At 37.6% G+C, this 20,037-nt stretch overlaps 1 protein-coding gene across 4 annotated transcripts in view; it reads left to right on the forward strand.

The window, feature by feature from the left end:
• Positions 1 to 9,139, forward strand: part of LOC131436684 (uncharacterized) — a 58,425-nt gene extending 49,286 nt beyond the window's left edge. For 3 of the 4 annotated variants that reach the window (XM_058605545.1, XM_058605546.1, XM_058605544.1), the window contains exons 2-4: positions 3,738 to 3,857; positions 5,686 to 7,974; positions 8,035 to 9,139. In XM_058605545.1, the coding sequence (XP_058461528.1) occupies positions 3,759 to 3,857; positions 5,686 to 7,974; positions 8,035 to 8,256 (2,610 nt within the window). In that variant the 5' untranslated portion in view covers positions 3,738 to 3,758 and the 3' untranslated portion in view covers positions 8,257 to 9,139. The remainder of the gene's footprint in view (positions 1 to 3,737; positions 3,858 to 5,685; positions 7,975 to 8,034) is intronic. The other variant, XR_009230657.1, reaches the window with a different exon arrangement.
• The last annotated feature ends 10,898 nt before the right edge of the window (positions 9,140 to 20,037 follow it).

The following is a 20,037-nucleotide window of genomic DNA, read 5'->3' on the forward strand; positions in this document are numbered from 1 at the left end:
AGAGATGCCAGATCTGCAGATTTGTCTGTTAATCTGCAGATTTCGTATATAGTATATATAGACATTTTTTGTTCTGCAGACTTTCGCACACTTTTGAAAATCGAGTTTTTTTGCACTTTTTTGCTCGCTATTTCAGTTTATAGCGATATTGCTGCCAGTAAGACAAACTTGCTGACTGCAGATTTTTTTTCGGATGTACAGACTTTTGCAACCCTGTCTGAGGATATTTGAAATTCCATCCATCCATCAAACCGTACAGCGAAAAAGGATTAAAATTTGTGCTTGAAATACAAACAACAGAATTGAAAGAATTTCATTAGTTCTATTTAAACTCAATCAAAACATCTTATTTTACTTTTTGTGTTTTCTTTTGACTTTTTCGGTTTTTGGACCGCTGCTGTAGCTCATACTGCAGTCTCCGTTCCCGAACCAGTTCTAAAATAGCAGGATTATTTTCGATCATCCGTTTCTCCAGCTTAAGGCGTTGGTAGTATTCCTTCTGCCGCTTCAATCGTCGCTCTCGTTTCTCTGGAGTTTCCACTGTTTTTCCACTTGAATGGAGTGATGAACTAGGACACTTTCGATGCTGATACCTTTGAAACCGTTTTCCGGAGGTTGTCACTATGCTGGACTGTTTAGCCGGATCCAGTTTCTTTGGAATCTTCGCAGTTTCCGTCGTTATTTCGTTTTTCTCTGCCATAGTTGCTACTCGACTGAAAATATTTTAAAACAATGAAAATCGGCCTTGCTTACTGTGATTGATTTTCTGTCCGCTGTTGGATTCGATTTTTTTCGGAGTTACGCTTCAAATCAGGCTCTAAGCATGTGAACACGTCATTTTTTATCTATACAGAGGTATACCCGGGTCGGGTTCGGGTTTGAGAGTTTGCATATTAAGGATGGTCGAGTCGAGTTTCCTATATATTTGCAAAGTAGAATAATTACGGTATATTACCTAATTAGAAACAAGTAATTTACATGGATTTGTAAATAACTCTAAAATAATGATTTTGAATAAACTACATTGAGAACCAATGCGAACTCCAAACGGTTTTAGTTTTAAGCATACCAAACTTTTTAATTTATTTAATTTAGTAATTTTGTAAGTCTTTTAATTTGAATTTTTGTTCAGGAAATTCGATTTGGCCTTCTTTGAGGAAACGATTTTGTAGGTCATGTTAGTTGATAACCATACGAACCGGTCTCGGTTATACCGGTTACCGGATTTCTGTTCCGAAAGTACCTGCACTAGTGAAACGCATTTATTTCTGGTATAGATGGCCATCTAATCTGAGAACTTATTCATTTTGTAGGCTATACTAGCTGATGAACAAACAAATTTTTTCGTTTTCTTTCAAGAGTCAAAGAAATTTTTCAAAGAATACCACAATGAGTGATTTGAAGAAGGCCCTTGGAGAATTTAAACAGAATATCTTAGAAAGAACTCAGCTTTAGACACATTTAATTAATTTTTTATCAAACAAAAATCACTGGAAATTACAATTAGACAATCTAGCATCGCTGCTTCTCTGCTGAGCCCAACGCTGTCGGACTGTCGTCAGTGAAGACACATGACAGTTGTTCGATTGTCGGTTCTTTTTCTACCAGAGGCAGATTGGTACGAAAAATCAACTCGCAATTGTAGTGTAACAGCTCCAGTGGTCATCTCATACACGAAAACCATTAGGGCATATTCAGTAGTGTTCTAGTTCTAGATGCAAAATTTATGCCAGTTACAAAATTTAAATCTGAATTTTATAACAAGAAAAACTGGCAGCCCCAGCAGTGTTTTACTCGTGTTTCAAATATACAAAGAATAGAACGGCATCGTAGACCAGTTTTAAATTTGACAGAAGAGCTGGTCGAATAAATAAAACTAGAACGGCTTGCTGAAGGCATATTCAGTAGTGTTCTAGTTCTAGATGCATAATTTATGTCAGTTACAAAATTTAAAGCTGGATTTTATAACAAGAAAAACTGGCAGTATCATGACAAACTCCTAACGATTGCTTTTGAGCTTTATTGTCGGATAATAGACTTTCGATTGCTTGCAAAAGGCTAGCATTGACGTGTATTTTATTTATGTTGAAACTTTCCGATCTTAGCAATAATCCGGCTTGCATCCAATGTTGTTTTTTTTTCAATCGTATCCAAATTTTCAGTCCTCGGATCCAATATGAATACTTTTCCTATAGACGCTGCTACACAAAACACTAATAATAAGAATAGAAAGATTATTTACAAACAGTTACATTTACTCATAAGACATATTTTGCTTTCTAAGTCGAAATATTTAAGGATGAGATGAAAATCGACGCAAAGCAAGAAGTGCTATAGATGTTTTCTATGAAAACAAATTGACAAAAAGTCTCGATAAATTCAAGCCAATTTAAAACCACATCGAAGGATATAAATACATGTCAGCAATAGGTCGTCAAGCCGAAATACTCCGCACCCTCTCATTCTGCTACTAACGCCGAAGGCGATAGTACCTAGTCGAGGCCATTCTATTGACCAAATGTCATCATAGACACACGAGGAGGTATGAGATAAGAACTTGTAAAAAATTAATTTTCTCACATTTTGACGACCAATTCAAAATTTCGCATCAATGTGACCAAAATAAACTCATTTGAGAATGAAATATTAAACTAATTTGTATATTATCAATATTAACAATCAAAGACTAATCATGTCGTTGTCGATTAGTCCGCGTTATGCCGAACAACACTGCCACCAATCGACGAAAACTCTTCAACTCATCGATCTAATCCCTTTCTTTGTTTCACAGTATTATGACCGACGTGCAAATTATTCCTACAGCCTTGAAGCATGTTTCTTAACAATTATTAGCCCCTACAAGATCGCATAGCACTAAAACATCACCATATAATCACCGTCGATAGCTTTTTACTTTTTCCATACACTTTTGCAACAACCAGAAATTATTCAGCAAACACGTCGTTACTCGAACAAACTACACCATCTCCACCAGCAGCATATGCACTCACTCGCCGGTTCCATTTACGTCACTCAAGAAGCCGAAAATATCTGCTCATCAGACAACGAACCGGTGATCAGCCAATGTTATGTGCCCCACTGACATTGGCTCCAGTTATCCATGCATTATTACGTGCACCAGCTTCAATTATGATTCGATGCTACTGTTGATGGTTATCATTCGGCATTGCATTTTAATTCTCTTTTTCGCGTGATAGAAATAACGAAAAACAAGTATCATTTTCATACATCATCTTCTCTCTTTGAAACCGAAACAAAACAAAGAAACGACCTCCAGAGGATACCCTCTTCCGTTTGGTGGTCATGTGCTGCGCTTGCACTTCCGAACAACAGCAGCTTGAAACCGAAGCAACAATAAACACCGGCACAAAGCGGAATTAGGTGCAAACGTCAATACGGCAAACATTTTCCTACTGTGTTGTGGTTGTTTGGGCACCTGAAGTCGAATGAAGCCAAACGGTTTTTTTTTATTTTTCACACGTGCCACTTATAATTTTTCGGACTGAAGGCAAGGAACACCAAGATCTCGTTCGCTAAAGTGTTCGCGGGAAGTGATTTCAAAGTTCGCTTTGCCGAAGCGGACTTATTGCTGTTACTCAGAATAAAAAAGCGGAGTCTCGTCGTCAACGAGGCACCGCATCAAAAATTACGAATGAATCATCTAACTAATTGCTATAGTAAGCTAATGTTTGTAACTTTTTTCCGTTTTTTTTCAGTTCCTTCTACTTCTGCTGCCAATGGTGTACGGGTCTCGACCGCCGGCCGCTGTTTTTGAAGATGTATTCGAGCTGGGTCGACCAACTAATGCGTACTTCACTACTCGAGGAAACCAGGATGTAAGTGCTCATCAACTATAGACAACATCAATGCTTAATGCTGTATCTGAAGCGTAATGGGACTTTGATTTTAGTTGTTATTAGTTTCAAAAATACGAACTCAAAATCAAAACATGTCGTTGAACTTGAAAACTATTCGTTGGAATTGCCCTTGTCATAACCCTAGAATAAATTAAGTTAAGCGCCTAGTTTTCTATGAAACAAATTACTCCAAATGAAGTAGGTTTTTTTCAGCGTCGATTGGCATGCGTATTTCGCATCATCAAAATTCAATTTAGTTACAGTTGGTCATGCAGAGTTCGTTGCTTGACAAGCGACCAAGTCTGTGCGCTTCCAATTTTATAAATGAATCAATGAGTAAGGAACGTTTGAGGACCGTTTGAAAAATCGGAAATCATTTCAGATCAGTACTGTGATGAAGCCATTCTTGTGAATCTGTACCTACCATCTTACAAATAAGATTGTTGTTTTACCTTTGCATACAATTTTCTTTGGTTTTCTTTGCATGCACGTAAGGTTATTCATACAATGGTAAGCTATGTATAAAAGAAAACGATTTACTTCTGGCGTTTTTGTTTTTAAATTGCGCTACACCGGTGCAGCTAAGGTTGCACTAGAACCGTTTGTTTTTGCACTTTTCTGCACCGGTTCTATTGGTGTATCACTTATCAATAGTTTGGTGTATTTCAACAAGATGGGACTCCGTGTCACACCTTGAATCGCACTCAGGAATTGTTGCAGGAACATCTGTCGTTCTAGGCAAAAGTTATGTGAATTCAGCATCGGTCTTATTCCGCTAGATTATGGCCGGTATGCCGCGTTATGAAAACCCGAGCCTGTCCTAAACACCACCCGATTACAGTAAGCCTCCGAAAAACATAGACTCGTACCGGGAGCAGAATGGATCCAGGCTACACCTTCGGTGCTGTCATACGTTCCGGAAGCGTGTGGAGGCCATAATTGTAGCAAGTGGAAACTAGATCGATGATTGAAATAATTTACGACTCTGAAAGACATCTAATTCAAAAATCTGAAATCTGTATCCTAGAATATTTTGGCAGCAGTTTGTTTTGAAATGTTTCGACTTAGTTTTCTTAAAATTTCGAACGTTTTCGCTCAACGTAGACTTTTCTAAAGTACTCGGATACTTCACTTTATTTCCCATTTCTCTCCTACGAATCATTCCGTTTTATGTGTCCTTTTGCTTTTAATTCTACAACACCTTCTTGAAAAACCAAAATTGAGTAATGCGCGAATCATTGCGTTCACTCGCTCGATTAGGAGTATTATCGACATTACCAACCTACTTATCTTTAAGTTTCTACTAAGGCAGTTTATGTTAAACTCTTGTGCCACCCAGCAGTTCAATATAAACCGCTAAGCAGAAGTAATGTTCATACTGTTTTCAAAACAATTTATGTTTTGCTCCGACGTGAAACGTCCTTACTAACGTGCCCAACGAAAACATCGTTTTCAGCTTATACTGGCCGATTCAGGTATAGTCATTTAAAGATAGTCTAAGACGAAACGTAAAGAAAAGTAAATTCAATTATGTGCCCTAAGCTCAAACATAGGATAACCCCTAAATGATTACCAACCTATTTATAATGACTGACCTACTCGTTGAAGTACTTCTTTGACTTCCTCATGCATTACACAGCAGCCTTTCTCTTTCAAACATAAACAAAATAGCATCATTTAGAAAAAAAAAACCTCTCAAGGAGCTACTGAGCTCGACTAACAGCTGTTTGACTGTGTCCACGCTTTTATGCATCAGACGCGATCGTTTGATTTCAATTGTCACTAATTTTACCATTCACTATTCCAGGGAATGCAAGCATACCTGAATCGCCGCAACCGCCAGTTGCGTGACAGCTTCACCAACCTGGTGCCTCCTCAGTACAATCCCTACACGACATCCAGCGAGCGATATCAAAATTTCGAAGAAACGCAATACGATCGCATTCGGTTGGAAAATCTGAAGCAAATCGCTTCCCCTAGAAGGAAGCGTTTGGATCTTCCATCAGCACCACGTCACGCGAAAAAGGTTGATATAATTCCAAGAGAGATGCTGCGGTTTACTTTGGACGATGTCATGATCGACCACCAAGATCCAGAGAATCTATCTGCAATCGAAAAAGTAAAACCTAGGACAAAACGACAGAGTACCGAACGAAACGCGAAACGAATTGAGCCAGTTCCCCGTGAGATTTTTCGGTTCGAGTTTAAGGACGCGATGACGGAAAAGCCAAACCTGCAAACAGAAAATAAATCGCATAGCACTAGAAAAAGACGTTCGGCGGATGCGGAAAGCAAAGAAGGACGGAAAATGGTTTCTTTTGAACTGCAGGACGCCAAGACGCCCGATCGGGATACAAAACTTTTCCACAAACAGATGATGGAAGAAAATCCGAACCTTAGAATGCCTTTCACTACATCTGATACCTTCACGAAAGGTTCCGTCCATGACGAGATTGTTGAGCGACCTGAATTGAGGAAACGAGAAGGTAAGAAAGATAAACGGGATGATGCGATGGAGGAATCGGATATGAACATTGAAGAATCTCGGAGGGTGAAGGTTTCCAGGGCCAATAAGAAAAAAATGGCAAATTATGAAGATTTACCCCTGGGTGTTCAGAAAGCGATTGATATTGCGATAAAGGAAAATGAACGAATGAACGGTAAGACCACAGAGGAGCCATCAAGGGGCACTAAATATTATTTTGGTGATAAGAAACCTAAAACCAAAAAGCCTTATAGCTCTACTACAAGCTCTAAAACAAATCAGGCAGGTTCGCAAGAATCAAAATTGGTCAATAATCCTCAAATGGAATCAGGATTTGTACCAACCAAACCGATTTCAAGCGAATCTAGTGAAAATTTGAAACCAGAAAAATCTTCTCCCGGAACCTGGTGGTCTGGATCGAATGTTCAACGACCGAAAAGACTTCAGCAAAAAACGGTATATCCACCATTAGTCGTTAGTCCACAGTATGTCCAAACATACAAACCGACTATGGAAAGTCACAAAATGAAAGACCTTTCACCAAGATACGAACAGTCCCATCAATATTCCGGAGCTTCAAAGGAAATTCAAGAGAAACCAAAAATTCAATACCTAATCAAAGAAATTCCCGTACCGGTTAGACCAAGAACAAAAATTACCGTTCAACCAACGATCTCTATTTTGTATGACAAAGAGCCAACCGCTCCAGCAACCTCTTCCGAAGATCAATCTAACTATAACAATCCGTACGGACCTGTAGAACTACGATACGAGCAACAAAAGGAACAGGTTGACTCTTATCAAAACTTGAACATCGTCGTTCCAGATTCCAAAGAACAGACCGATGCTTCTTACTACGATCACAACAATGTGGAGCACTCAAAATCACAAGAATCATCATCGCACTCCTCCGAGAATTACGATAAAACTGGAAGTAGTATAGCAGCCCTATCGGCACTAATCGGCAAAAGGCCGACTGCGCAACTGAGAGGGCTTAATAATCTCCTACACATGCCGATCCCGATCGGTAATCAACAACCTCTGCAGACAATGAAAACCCGGATTCGGCCCCAAGATAGTACCGCTCCTGTCATGTTCCCAGGAGAACCAACCACACCGAATCCGTTACCAAAGAAAACACCCGGCTACCGTAGTGTTAAGATCGAAAATGGTCCAAAAATTTTGTATGAAGATCCCAATCCAAACACTTTGTATCACACGGTACAAATGAACCCACAGCTTCAGGTTCCTATGACGAAAGATTACACCCCCATCAAGGAGGTGGTATCCGATATATCGGATACTGATCTGGTAGGCCCAACGGTAGCTACTCCGACTCATGCGACATACATTATAGGATCCACGTCGGCTACACCCCAAGCAGAAGCCAGCAGTTACGAAGTGCATGCCAACAGCCAAGAATCGTCTCCATATCAGGAATATCATGAGATTCATGCAACCCCTGAGCCGGTCAGTGTGCAATATCAAACTAGACAGCTGGACCACCGTTACCACGAACAAATTCAACACCATCACCCGCTGAACCAGGAAGAATACAATCCGCATAGTGAGCCCGATCACTATCATCATGAATCCAGTGAAGATTTAGATGTAAGTACTTAATGCGATAGAATCTCCTGCTGTAATATTTCCATACGATTTACATTTCAGGACTCGGAAGGATATGCTTTCGGATATCGAGTACGTGATTTTCACACTGGAAATGACTTCGGGCATGTGCAGAATCGGGACAACGGTGTTACACGCGGAGAATATCACATACTGTTACCGGACGGACGAGTTCAGAACGTTCGCTACACCGCCGATGAAAAAGGATTCCACGCAGAAGTTAGCTACGAAAGTGTACATTCGTCCCACGAAGTTAGGAAATAGCGGCAATGAAAGTGTTGTACCCGTTAGAACTAGCTATTACAAGTATTTTGTTACTGTTCCTCGTAAGCCAAGAGGAAAATGTGTACATAAAATCGAATATTCACTGCGAAGCACGAGAAGAAAGCTTTTTACTGGTGAGCAAGCGAGAGCTTTAGCTACTCTCCACCAGAGCGATTTCATTCTACTAGAAAAAGCTTCCATGCATTAGCCGCGCTAAGTCAGTTTAATAAGCTTCTAGTGTTAAAACGATAAAGACGATACGACGAAAGTAGGTAGTATTAATTGAATCGTTTATTTTTTCTAAATTCATCGGACAAAAATTTACACTTGTTTAAAACCAATTAAACTAATTTCACCTTTCGGAACGAATTTTACGAGCAGTTAATATTTGCATTATCGTTTTTATTACTGTTAATAGTTGATCTTTTTTCGTTTCATTCTGTTTTTAGATGTAGTTTCACCATCATTTGTTATTTAATTGTATCGTTATTTAATAGCACACTGCTGCTACTCGACATTTTCTGTGACACCAGCGTACCACCAGAACCGAGGGTACTCTTTTGTGATTGAGGGACCTGTGCAATTGTTATCATTAATATTCCACCGTTAAGCTTGTTGATTTTTGTTATTGTTGAATGTATAGAAAATATCGACTCGAGACCCCGAAACAAATATTCCTCATAGCATCATTTCGGATCATTCAGTAGCATGTAAGGATAGGCGAAGTGATCAATCGAAGGAAAATCAAAAGTATTATTATGACAAAAATGTCAGACGCTGCACGTACATATATCTAACCTTCAACCGCTAGATATGTATTGACGCGACCTAAGCCAAAATAGTTCAGTACCTTTTAAATATTTCATGTAGTTAGCAAACGAAAGCGGAATAAAGAAATTAATTAATGTTATCAAAAAATCATGTTTCATTGATTGGAAAATATTAGAAAACTAAACTGGTTTTTGTGAAACGAGTAAATATTATTATGGCGAAGCTTGATTGTCACTTTCAGTCCATTGGTATGTTGGCTATTAAGTTTCGTTTACGGTATTCGATATCTGTTAATGTGTGTGCATTTGGGAAATAAACGATTCATGTTGGATTGTTATGTCACACAGCAATTGCAAATAACGTGTGTTCTGTTCAAAAATTGGTCAAAAAATAATGGAAAAAAATCAATTCAACTGTTTTATTAAAAAATCATGTTTTTTCTTTCAAGCTCAATTCATACAGGATAAAGGATGAATAAAAGGGCATATTCAGTAGTGTTCTAGTTCTAGATGCATAATTTATACCAGCTACAAAATTTAAATCTGAATTACTTTTTTATTTATGACTTCTGGTCAGTCAGTAATTTTTACTTTTTTCGGTATTTTAACGATATCAAACTAACTAGAGATTATAAGAGGAGAAAGAATATGAAATCATAGAGCCATAGTACTCAAGGAAGAGCAAGGATGTGAAGAATAAAGTGCGGAAAAGTGAGACGTGACAAGGGTCATTTAAGTAAGCAGAAGGCTTCTCGTATCTAAACTTTTACCTTCTACCAGAGGAGTCGAACTTAGGCATCTTAAAGATACGAGTCATCCGAGTCTCTGATATGTCAGAAAGTAAAGGCAAAGGTCGTTTGCCATTTACTGTCCGAACCGGCAAAAGTAAAGTTACGAGAAGTTGTCACATTCTGCCCACGACGGTTTCTCACACAATGTGTTTCATTGTGTTGATATTTTCTCATCTCTATACAGTTAGTTATAACACCGGAATGGAAGATTTGTCCGAAACTATTCCTTGAGTGCCTGGAGTTGTAGCGTATGGCTATGCGTCCCAGGGTGCAAGCGGCGCACGGACAGCGCTCCATTCATCGCTGTGTGTGATGGAATCCCATCAAATTTTTTTACTTTTTACCGTCGTGGGCAGAATGTGACAACTTCTCGTAACTTTACTTTTGCCGGTTCGGACAGTAAATGGCAAACGACCTTTGCCTTTACTTTCTGACATATCAGAGACTCGGATGACTCGTATCTTTAAGATGCCTAAGTTCGACTCCTCTGGTAGAAGGTAAAAGTTTAGATACGAGAAGCCTTCTGCTTACTTAAATGACCCTTGTCACGTCTCACTTTTCCGCACTTTATTCTTCACATCCTTGCTCTTCCTTGAGTACTATGGCTCTATGATTTCATATTCTTTCTCCTCTTATAATCTCTAGTTAGTTTGATATCGTTAAAATACCGAAAAAAGTTTAAATCTGAATTTTATAACAAGAAAAACTGGCAGCCCCAGCAGTGTTTTACTCGTGTTTCAAATATACAAAAAATAGAACGGCATCGTAGACCAGTTTTAAATTTGACAGAAGATCTGGTCGAATAAATAAAACTAGAACGGCTTGCTGGAGATACGTTTGTTCCAGTTTCTGCTCTATTATAGATCTTACATATAGAACTTCTAGCTGCTTAATTTGCTCTAAGGGCATATTCAGTAGTGTTCTAGTTCTAGATTCATAATTTATGTCAGTTACAAAATTTAAATCTGAATTTTATAACAAGAAAAACTGGCAGCCCCAGCAGTGTTTTACTCGTGTTTCAAATATACAAAAAATAGAACGGCATCGTAGACCAGTTTTAAATTTGACAGAAGATCTGGTCGAATAAATAAAACTAGAACGGCTTGCTGGAGATACGTTTGTTCCAGTTTCTGCTCTATTATAGATCTTACATATAGAACTTCTAGCTGCTTAATTTGCTCTAAGGGCATATTCAGTAGTGTTCTAGTTCTAGATTCATAATTTATGTCAGTTACAAAATTTAAATCTGATTTTTATAACAAGAAAAACTGACAGCCTCTGCAGTGTTTTACTCGTGTTTCAAATATACAAAAAAAAAAATAGAACGGCATCGTAGACCAGTTTTAAATTTGACAGAAGAACTGGTCGAATAAATAAAACTGGAACGGCTTGCTGGGGATACGTTTGTTCCAGTTTCTGTTCTCTTATAGATCTTCCATATAGAACTTTTAAGCTGCTGAATTTAGTGCATGCGAATTATATAACTCCCTCCGATAAGTTTGGACCGACCTCCTTAGACACTTTATTCATCGCAGAGCAGCAGTTTGTCCCATACAAAGTTTCTGAATTTAGGTTATATATGATCAAAAATAAAAAAATATCACGTGTTAGATTTAATATAAATCTTTAAATTGGAACGCATTCAATCAGAATCCATAAATTGGAACGCACTCCTATTTCTCAAAGATGGCTACACCGATTTCCATAAACTTAGAACAAAATGAAAGGTCTAAGGATCTCATAGGTAACAATTAAATTTAAACCGACTTCGGCTACACGATCTTCGGATTTTAGTTGCATAGGTACCATAAAAATCCAAAAAAGATTTAAAACCCATACAAGAATTCTGAATTTTATGTTGAAAATTTTGAACCGTATATAAAACAACGTTACCAAAAACCGTAAAAATATATCTTAGAACTGTTTTTGGTTATACTGGTCCTTGGATTCCGGTTCCGGAAGTGCTGAAAATGGGAATACAAAATCCACTTTGGCATCTTGAAAAATGCTGATATTCACAAACTAGATTCAAATAGATGTAACAGAGTTGAGTGTGTTTGGGTATCACTCGAAAAGGTTAGCAAATTGGAAATGTTTTAGGACTCTTTTAGACGATTTAATTATTCTACAGTTGACGATTTCTAATTTGAACACTCAACAACTTGTTATTCCGGAGCTGACTGTAGGGTTCAGATAAAAACAAACTCTACAGGGTCCGGCACTCGAAGTGTAACCAACTTCAGACCTTCGAGCCTGGCGTCAAGGTAAAAGCGACATATTATCGGGAAAGTATTCTGGAGGTTGCTTTAAAGCCGTGGGCAGACAAACATTTCGGTGGCAGACCATGGACGTTTCAGCAGGACTCGGCTCACAAAGCTCGAGTGAACCAAGAATGGCTGAAAAACAACGTTCCGAACTTTATCACGTCCACACAATGGCTCTCGAATTCACCAGATGCGAATCCAATGGATTATTCTCTTTGGGCCATTTTGGAGAGCAAAGTCCGAACTAAAAGATACACCAGTCTCGAGGCGCTGAAAAAAGTTATTGTCCGCGAGTGGGCCAAAATACACCTGCAAGTCACATTCGGGCAGCTTGCGATTCGTTTTTTGACCGTCTCAAGGCCATAGTCAAGGCAAAAGGTGGTCATATCGAGCAAAAGTGAATTGATTCTGAATTTTGTATTATTTTTACACATTTTGTTCTTTGAATTAAGTAAAAGTAATTTTCCAAACTGAATTTATGGCTTTTTTAATTGGTTACACTTCGAGTGCCGGACCCTGTATTAGACTTATTTTAGCAAAACTATGTTTAGCTGTAATCTAAGTTAGTGAAAGTCGGTTCATACATCTTTGAGCAATCATGGTGAGTTTCATTCCAAACTCGTTTTACCACAACTTCCGGAACTACCGAGAATCGGAATATTCGAAGCATGGGGTTTCGACGAGCATCTAACAAGTCCTGCAAATTAGATTAACTTACTTACATTTTTTAAGGAATTCGCTTCAATTCATAACTTACTCATGGAAACACGCCATTGAAATTGAAAGTTTTACGCTTCTAACCATGAAGCCGCAGCTTGTATTCATATAAAATTCAACAGCAGACTATCGAATTACAGGATCTGTCATTTGAATCTAAACTTGTGAAAATCTGTTTAGTCATCTCTGAGAAAAGTGTATATCGCTTAACACTGTGATTGTTCCGCCGTCGTATATGAGAAAGGTGAAAACAATGGAAGGTTAAATATGTGAACTGTGTTACTCTGAGTTACATGGTAGCCACAATAACTTTGAGTATGATAAGGTTAGCGTGTAGGCTGTGTCAAAGAATGCTTGATATTGGGAGTAGCAAGTGGAGGACTAGCAACTACGGTTCACATAGAAGTGGATATTTATTATGAAGAGATTACCACATAAACTTTTCAAACATTGTGAATGGTACAAAAGATAGCTGACTGGCGAAAGCTTTAGCTATAATGTAACTGATAGAATGCCAGTTATTCATCAAGTTAAACACCGAGATGTTTAATGGTAGTCGATCAACCCAGAACGGATCCTTCCAAAAGGGATTCGAATTGGAGTAATAGTAGAGCACTTGTCTGAATTTGCAATCATGCAGTTTGCTTTGCACCACTCAGTGAAAATTACCAATTGCCTTAGGAACAAGGCTGACGAGCACCTTCTAGATAAAAGTCAACATCGTTGAAGTACAGTAAAAATAATAATGCTTCGAGATGGCTTCCCGAATTATGCGACAGAGATTCTGGATGATGTGACAAACTCTCCGAAGATGTGATCGCCAACTTTGACATCTAGAAATTAACTTACTTATACCGTTTTCGTTTATTGATCTGAGCAGCCCGTAAGCTGACCCAGAGTCGCCCAAACAACGTTTGATATGTTTGTTTTAGCAACCTGAGGTCGCTCTAGATCGGACTCCAATCGCGTAGTTTCGCTCTGAAAATTTTCTTGGGTCGCACCACGCATCCAGACGAGTTTGTTTATTTTTTCTTTTTTTTCATGAGTTGTTGTTTAGGGCGCGTACCACGTGTTCGTTTTACTCGGAGTCAGAGTAGCCCGCGTCTAGGTTCAAAAACGAAAACGGTATTACATTACATGAAATCATCATACTCCGATTAATATGAAACTTTCCCACGTCTGCAATATGGTAAACCATATTTTAACAGATGGATTGTATTTTGTATGCACTTTTTCCATATGAATGTAGCCCTGAAATTGTTATGAGAAGCTTCTCTTGTAAACGGAGTTTGCCGTTTCTTCAATTGGAGGGACTCTAAGAGGAAAGAGCCTTCCGCCAATATTACTGCTACAATGTAAGTTTTATGTGAAACTTTCAAGTTGTTTTATTTTTTAGCAATATTTTCATTTAAACTTGGTAAACAAAATAATTTTTAAAGCAAATATAATTAGCGTCTTCTTATAAACGAAAAAAATATTTTTTCCCATAAATACGTTTATTTCTTAAGACAATTTACATTTCTTCGCCGTAGTATTGAATTCTTATCCTTATCCTTATCTTCGCCGTACATTGAATTCTTATCCTAATATAGTCTCAACTACTTTAATTTAATAAAACATATTCCTCTTATTTTTTAAACATCATTATTTGAACCAAACGATTAACTGCTATAAGATAAGCTGAACTTTTTATACATTTTGTTGATAATTTCATAAACTATTTCGAGTTTGTTTGTATCAGCACACCATTTATATTTAAATTTAGTTATTGGAACGAAGAAATTATATCTTAAACCAATAATTCTAAGTTCTCAAGAAAAAGTTTACATTATTTGGAAGTTTACGTTATTTGGAATTTGGCTCGTGAAAAAAAGTTTGGTGTGGCGAATATTGTAAAACCTAATCATATAGATGTTTTCGGAACGGATATGAACAGAAGGAAAATGATAATTAAGATCGTTCCAAAATCCAAAATGACGACATCAGCTTTTTTGATATTCATTGAAAACCCCTATACTATCGATATTTTCGTAGCGGATTTCATAAGTAAATGCCGGAAGCGATGTTGAAAACCTTTACAATAAGGGTAGTTTCAGAACGAATACGCTGTATAGAATGAAAATGGCATTTGAAATCTTTTCAATATCCAAAGTATACACATCAGGTATACCGATTACAATTAAAATCTGGGTGTTTTTGAAACTAATTAATCAAGTAGAACTAAAACCACTGTTTTCCTTTGCTTACTCGTCTAAGCATGCGTGCCTATGAATACTGTAAGCGTTTTCAAAGAATATCGATAGATTAGAAGTCATGGCGGATTTCGTAATTTCGTTTTCTGAAATCTACTCATCGAATCCGTTACAAAAATACCCATATTGTGAGGGTTTTCAAGGAATATCAATAAGCCGTAAATCGCTGTCTTTTTTTATAGTTTTTTTTATTTGGCTCTTTTGCACTTAAGCTTAACGCGGCCGTTTTACAATAAAAAACTATTTTTTTGCTGAATCTTGTAGCATTTTTTTCCTTGGAGGATAGGTGCTTTCTCTGTTATCTAGCGAATGAAGGAGGAGCAGTGGTTCGCTATTTACGCTCCCGTCCATTGGTTCGGCATCACTGTTATTGGCTAAACAATCGTTACTTATTTGACAGGCGTTGGGTAGGTTGTAAACTGCAGCTGGTGTACTTTGTTCTATAGAAGATACTGATGGTTTCGTTGAGGGATACTTCACTGTTGTTGGTGGCTGTCACAAGTGTACTGAGGTTGCTTGGGATTGTTATGAAGGAAGCACCGTTGTCATTTGGTGTAACTGTCTCCTTGTTCAGTTTATCCCATGGCTTACCGTAGTAAACAGTTTTTTGACAATATTGACATGTGTGCATCTGATTGTCATAGGTAACAAGTGATTTGCACGGGATTCTTGTATCCTGACCGAAAGTCACATAAGAAGGTATAGGTCTCTTCAAGCGCATGCGTAACAAACGTACGTAATTTAGAATACCGGGGAAAAAGTTCTTCCACTTTTCTTTTTCGATAGAGAGAATCTCTCCGTTTTGGGACATAGTTTTTCGAATATAAGGATCGATGATGCTTGAGAGAAGATCATGCACTCGCACTTCTATAGTGCTCTCTTCCATATATACTGGAAAGTTGTACTTAATGTTTTCGTGCTCCACATAGTACACATTGTTATTGTCTTTTGTGAATTGAATTGCATCCAACTCTTTGTAAAACTGGATGTAAACAACATTATTCGTTGAAGTAAATGCACACGTTTAATGTCAAGATGCATTTGCTCTTTAAGCAAACCTTTGAGATCTCGTATCGAAGGTCGAATTTTGCACTGCCTGAAGTCAACAATAATTATATTCTTTCGTAGTGGTTGTAGCTCTTGTTCGTTTGGTTCACTCATTCCGAGATCGTTCTACTGTTCACTACACAATACTGTACTTGGTTTCTTCCGTCCCGAACGTAAGCGGTTCTGTTTTATCGACTGACTTGGATGAGATGTGAAAGCGAACTGAAATCGCTATCATAACCGAGTTCAAACTTTGTATTTTTAAAATATAAGATACGAATATTGTCACAGCACATATTTTCTTATAACGCAAAAACTTCTCTTTAAGAAGTCGGTTTGTGAAAAAATTACCTTTTTTGAAATTAGCTACGTTGAAAAAGATTACGTTATTTGGGATTTAGTTCATAAGGAACGTAAAATGATTACTTCGCAAAACTAAATTTTGAAATTTAATGTTCAAAACATCATGTTTCTGAAAAAGCAAACAATGAAACACCAGAATATGATTTTACAGATTAGAAACATTCTCGAAAAATCTAGTATCGGCTATACTGATGAGTTCGATTTAAATTCTCTGATTTGGTATTCGTTTTGTAGCTGTAGATAAAACACTAGAGTTTAGTAACTAATAAGTGTATAGAATACATATAGGATCAATGAAATATATGAGAACTGTCGTTAAAATATATTAATCACTTAAGTTAATGTAAATTTATCGAAACATTCAAATCAAATGGCAAAACTTAGGCTTAGGTATGGTTCGTTCGGTTTAGAAATAAAAACAATCCTTCGTCTTCACAACACCCACCAAAAGTCATCCCCAATTAGACTACCCGCTGACTTAGGAATTCAGTTCCGCAAAGCAAAACTATTAGGTATGTCGATTCTATCACAGGAATAAAGATGCTACCAGACAATCAATTACAAAACCTGCCCAGTCACTATGATCACGACCAAGTACAGGTTGCATGCCATCATAGCGAATTTTTACCATCCATATTTTGAAGCATCAGAGCTTCATTTGCCGTCATTACGCGTGAGAGGTGCTGTTCCGTGTTCGGGTACGAATTTGGTATGGCATGATGCCTACGGTAATATCTCACAGTAACGTTTATTTCTACTGTCATCGCCGTCATTACAATCATCATCATCATCATCGAGCATCATTATTGGAGCGACATTTGAAAAATATCAACAATTTCAAACAAATTCCACCAGATTCGGCATCGGAGGATCAAGAAACATAGGGTTCTCCGGTGCAGAGCAGCACACACCCGTTGATGTTGGCTGTGATCACGCGCGTTGTCTCCTTCCTCTCCTGTGCAATAACTCTACTCTTTGTAATTCCCCCAGGACATGGAACAAGATCGGTGAGGATCGCACCACTATTGGGAGCGAAGAACGCTTGGCAGTCTAACTCCTCCCAGATATCACTTCGAACGTTCGACGGAGGAAAACAAACACAGCCAACAGCGCCGAAGAATTAAACTGCTCTGCTAACCCGCGGAGGTGGTTCGTTGGTTGCCTTTTTCGTGCTCGATTGATTTATGTCTGAGATTAGGTTAGCATTTAATTGAAATGGGTTCGGAATGCTGCTGCAGCGACAGTGATGCTAAACTATGTTCCTCCAACACTTGGTGTTCCCATAGGTTCTGAGAATTGATTGTATATTGAGTGTGAGTGACAGATCATTATAATATTAGCAAGATCTAGGTTCATTCAACATTTATAATCCTAACTAAGCATATTAATATTAATACTACAAGAGGAATATAACTATCAAGTCAAACATATGTAACGAAATCGTCTCTGGCAACACTGAATTTTCCGCTTTGAGAGCCTCATAATTCTGAGAAGCACTGTCACAAGCAGGAATGCATCTTCGCTTCTTAGGAAACATTCAATCTTTTCCCGCACCTTGTATGATTGTCTATGAGGAAAAACTGTATCTTTCGAAATCGTCGACAAAAGTGCCAGTGATAAATTTATTTATATCGAATGTCAAATTGATTCCATCGAGTAGAGAGGCTTGTTTCGAAAAATTCACTGCTCGTGCGCTCTTTTGTACAAATGTTCAAGCGCCACCTGAAAGGCAAGAAATCCGTTATGATTGCTTGTCAACGACTAGTGTGTTTCCGTTGATCCCTTCAAAGGTCCCGCATGTTTTTAGGAAGAGGGAGAAAAAAATTTCACACAAGTTACCTATTAATGATTTGATTGTGTCTTTTTAGAAGCCAGCAACCGAAAAAAAAGCCAAACAAGATTGCGCTACAAAACCGAAACGAAAAGATCCTAGTATCGAAATCCTCAACCTTACTCGCATATCAGTCAAAAACCGACAATTTGACGAATTTTTTGATTTTTTGTGCTAAAAAATGCGAAATCTTGATATTATTGCACAAAATATAGGCAACACATTACTAATATTTCTATGTTTCAATGCGGATACTTTGCACATGAGACAGACAAGAGTTGATATTTTTTAACATTTTCCAAGAAAACCCACAATTTTGATTACAATTTCTGAACGTATGTGAAGGATAAACTTCAAATACTTTTTAGGATAATTTCGTCATGTTAGACTTAAATTTAGAGTGACATGTCACGAATTCCAAAACCTCTTGTACGTTCAAACGTGTTAAATTTGAATTGCGCATGGAAAGTAATTTCAGCTGCGCACAGCATTTCATTTCGAATAAAAACAATTGTGGAAATACTATTACACTTGTTTATATTCATTAGATTTGGCATATGAATCGCATGCATTGTATAATTCATAGAAGTCATATGGAAACTTATGATCTCTAGTAAGAATGTACGAAATAAATTACTTTGATATGTTCTGGGATTCATATTTACGAGGTGTGACAATTAATTAATGAGACTGATTTTATTGCCGCGCTAGTGGTAAACCGGAATCCTTATCCTCTCCATTGACATATTTACCATAGCTCTAGCATGTTTAGTTCGCTTGCTGCGTCGTGATGAGTAGACATGTGATGGTGGTGCTCGTCATGAAAATGGAGAAATGAGATCTACACTCAAATATAAATTCACGTTTGATTTACTTGAAAAATCACTTAAGATGGTTTCAAATGTCAAATTGAATATTTTACGTGACAAAAATGAATGTTATGTGTACACCCTTTAAAATGAACAGAATCATCACATAAGGTTTACGGGAATTGGCCAAACGTCAAGCAATTTACGTGAATTTCCGTATTGAAAAAATTGATTTCGAAACAGTGAGTCCTTCAAGTGTAAACAGTTTGAAAATTTGCGACATTTTTTTTAGCTACAATGTTTTACTACAAACCAAAAAGAATTGTGATTTCGATTTAAATTAATATGCCAATTATGTCGGTTTTGTAAGCTTTACAAAACCCACACCCACGATGTAATCGGTTGCTGGTGGTTTTTCCAGCCATTGAACTTCTATGCAATTATTCTGGAAAAAAAATGTTTATTTTTTCATGCTGAATATCTGAATATAATATATTGATTTAAATAACAATCTGGGGAAATCTCCATGTGACTACAATCAATATTTAAAATAACAATTATCTGGTATCTAAATGTGATATGAACACTACTTCACCGACGACACGACCAGGCACTCCGAAGAAAAATCAGCATTAAAACTGTTCGCTAACGATTCACCGCCAGTTACCACAAATCTAGCGACCCCTTGTAAATGATAAAAATAATCTTCTCGAGCAACACTGTTTAAGTTGCTATGGACTAGTTACCAAGGAACCCCAAAACAAATAAACATGTTTTGAAAGCGGTGGAATATTTCTATTAGTGTGAAACTTTGTCCAAATCAAGCAGAAATGCATTCAAATGAACTCGATTTTCGGAATTTAATCGAATCTATGGATGAAACCAACGAACGAGGACAATGATCTGCTTCCAACGATTCATCCGTACACTTCAACTG

Source organism: Malaya genurostris, chromosome 3 (assembly GCF_030247185.1).
Source record: "Malaya genurostris strain Urasoe2022 chromosome 3, Malgen_1.1, whole genome shotgun sequence".
Classification (NCBI taxonomy): Eukaryota; Metazoa; Arthropoda; class Insecta; order Diptera; family Culicidae; genus Malaya; species Malaya genurostris.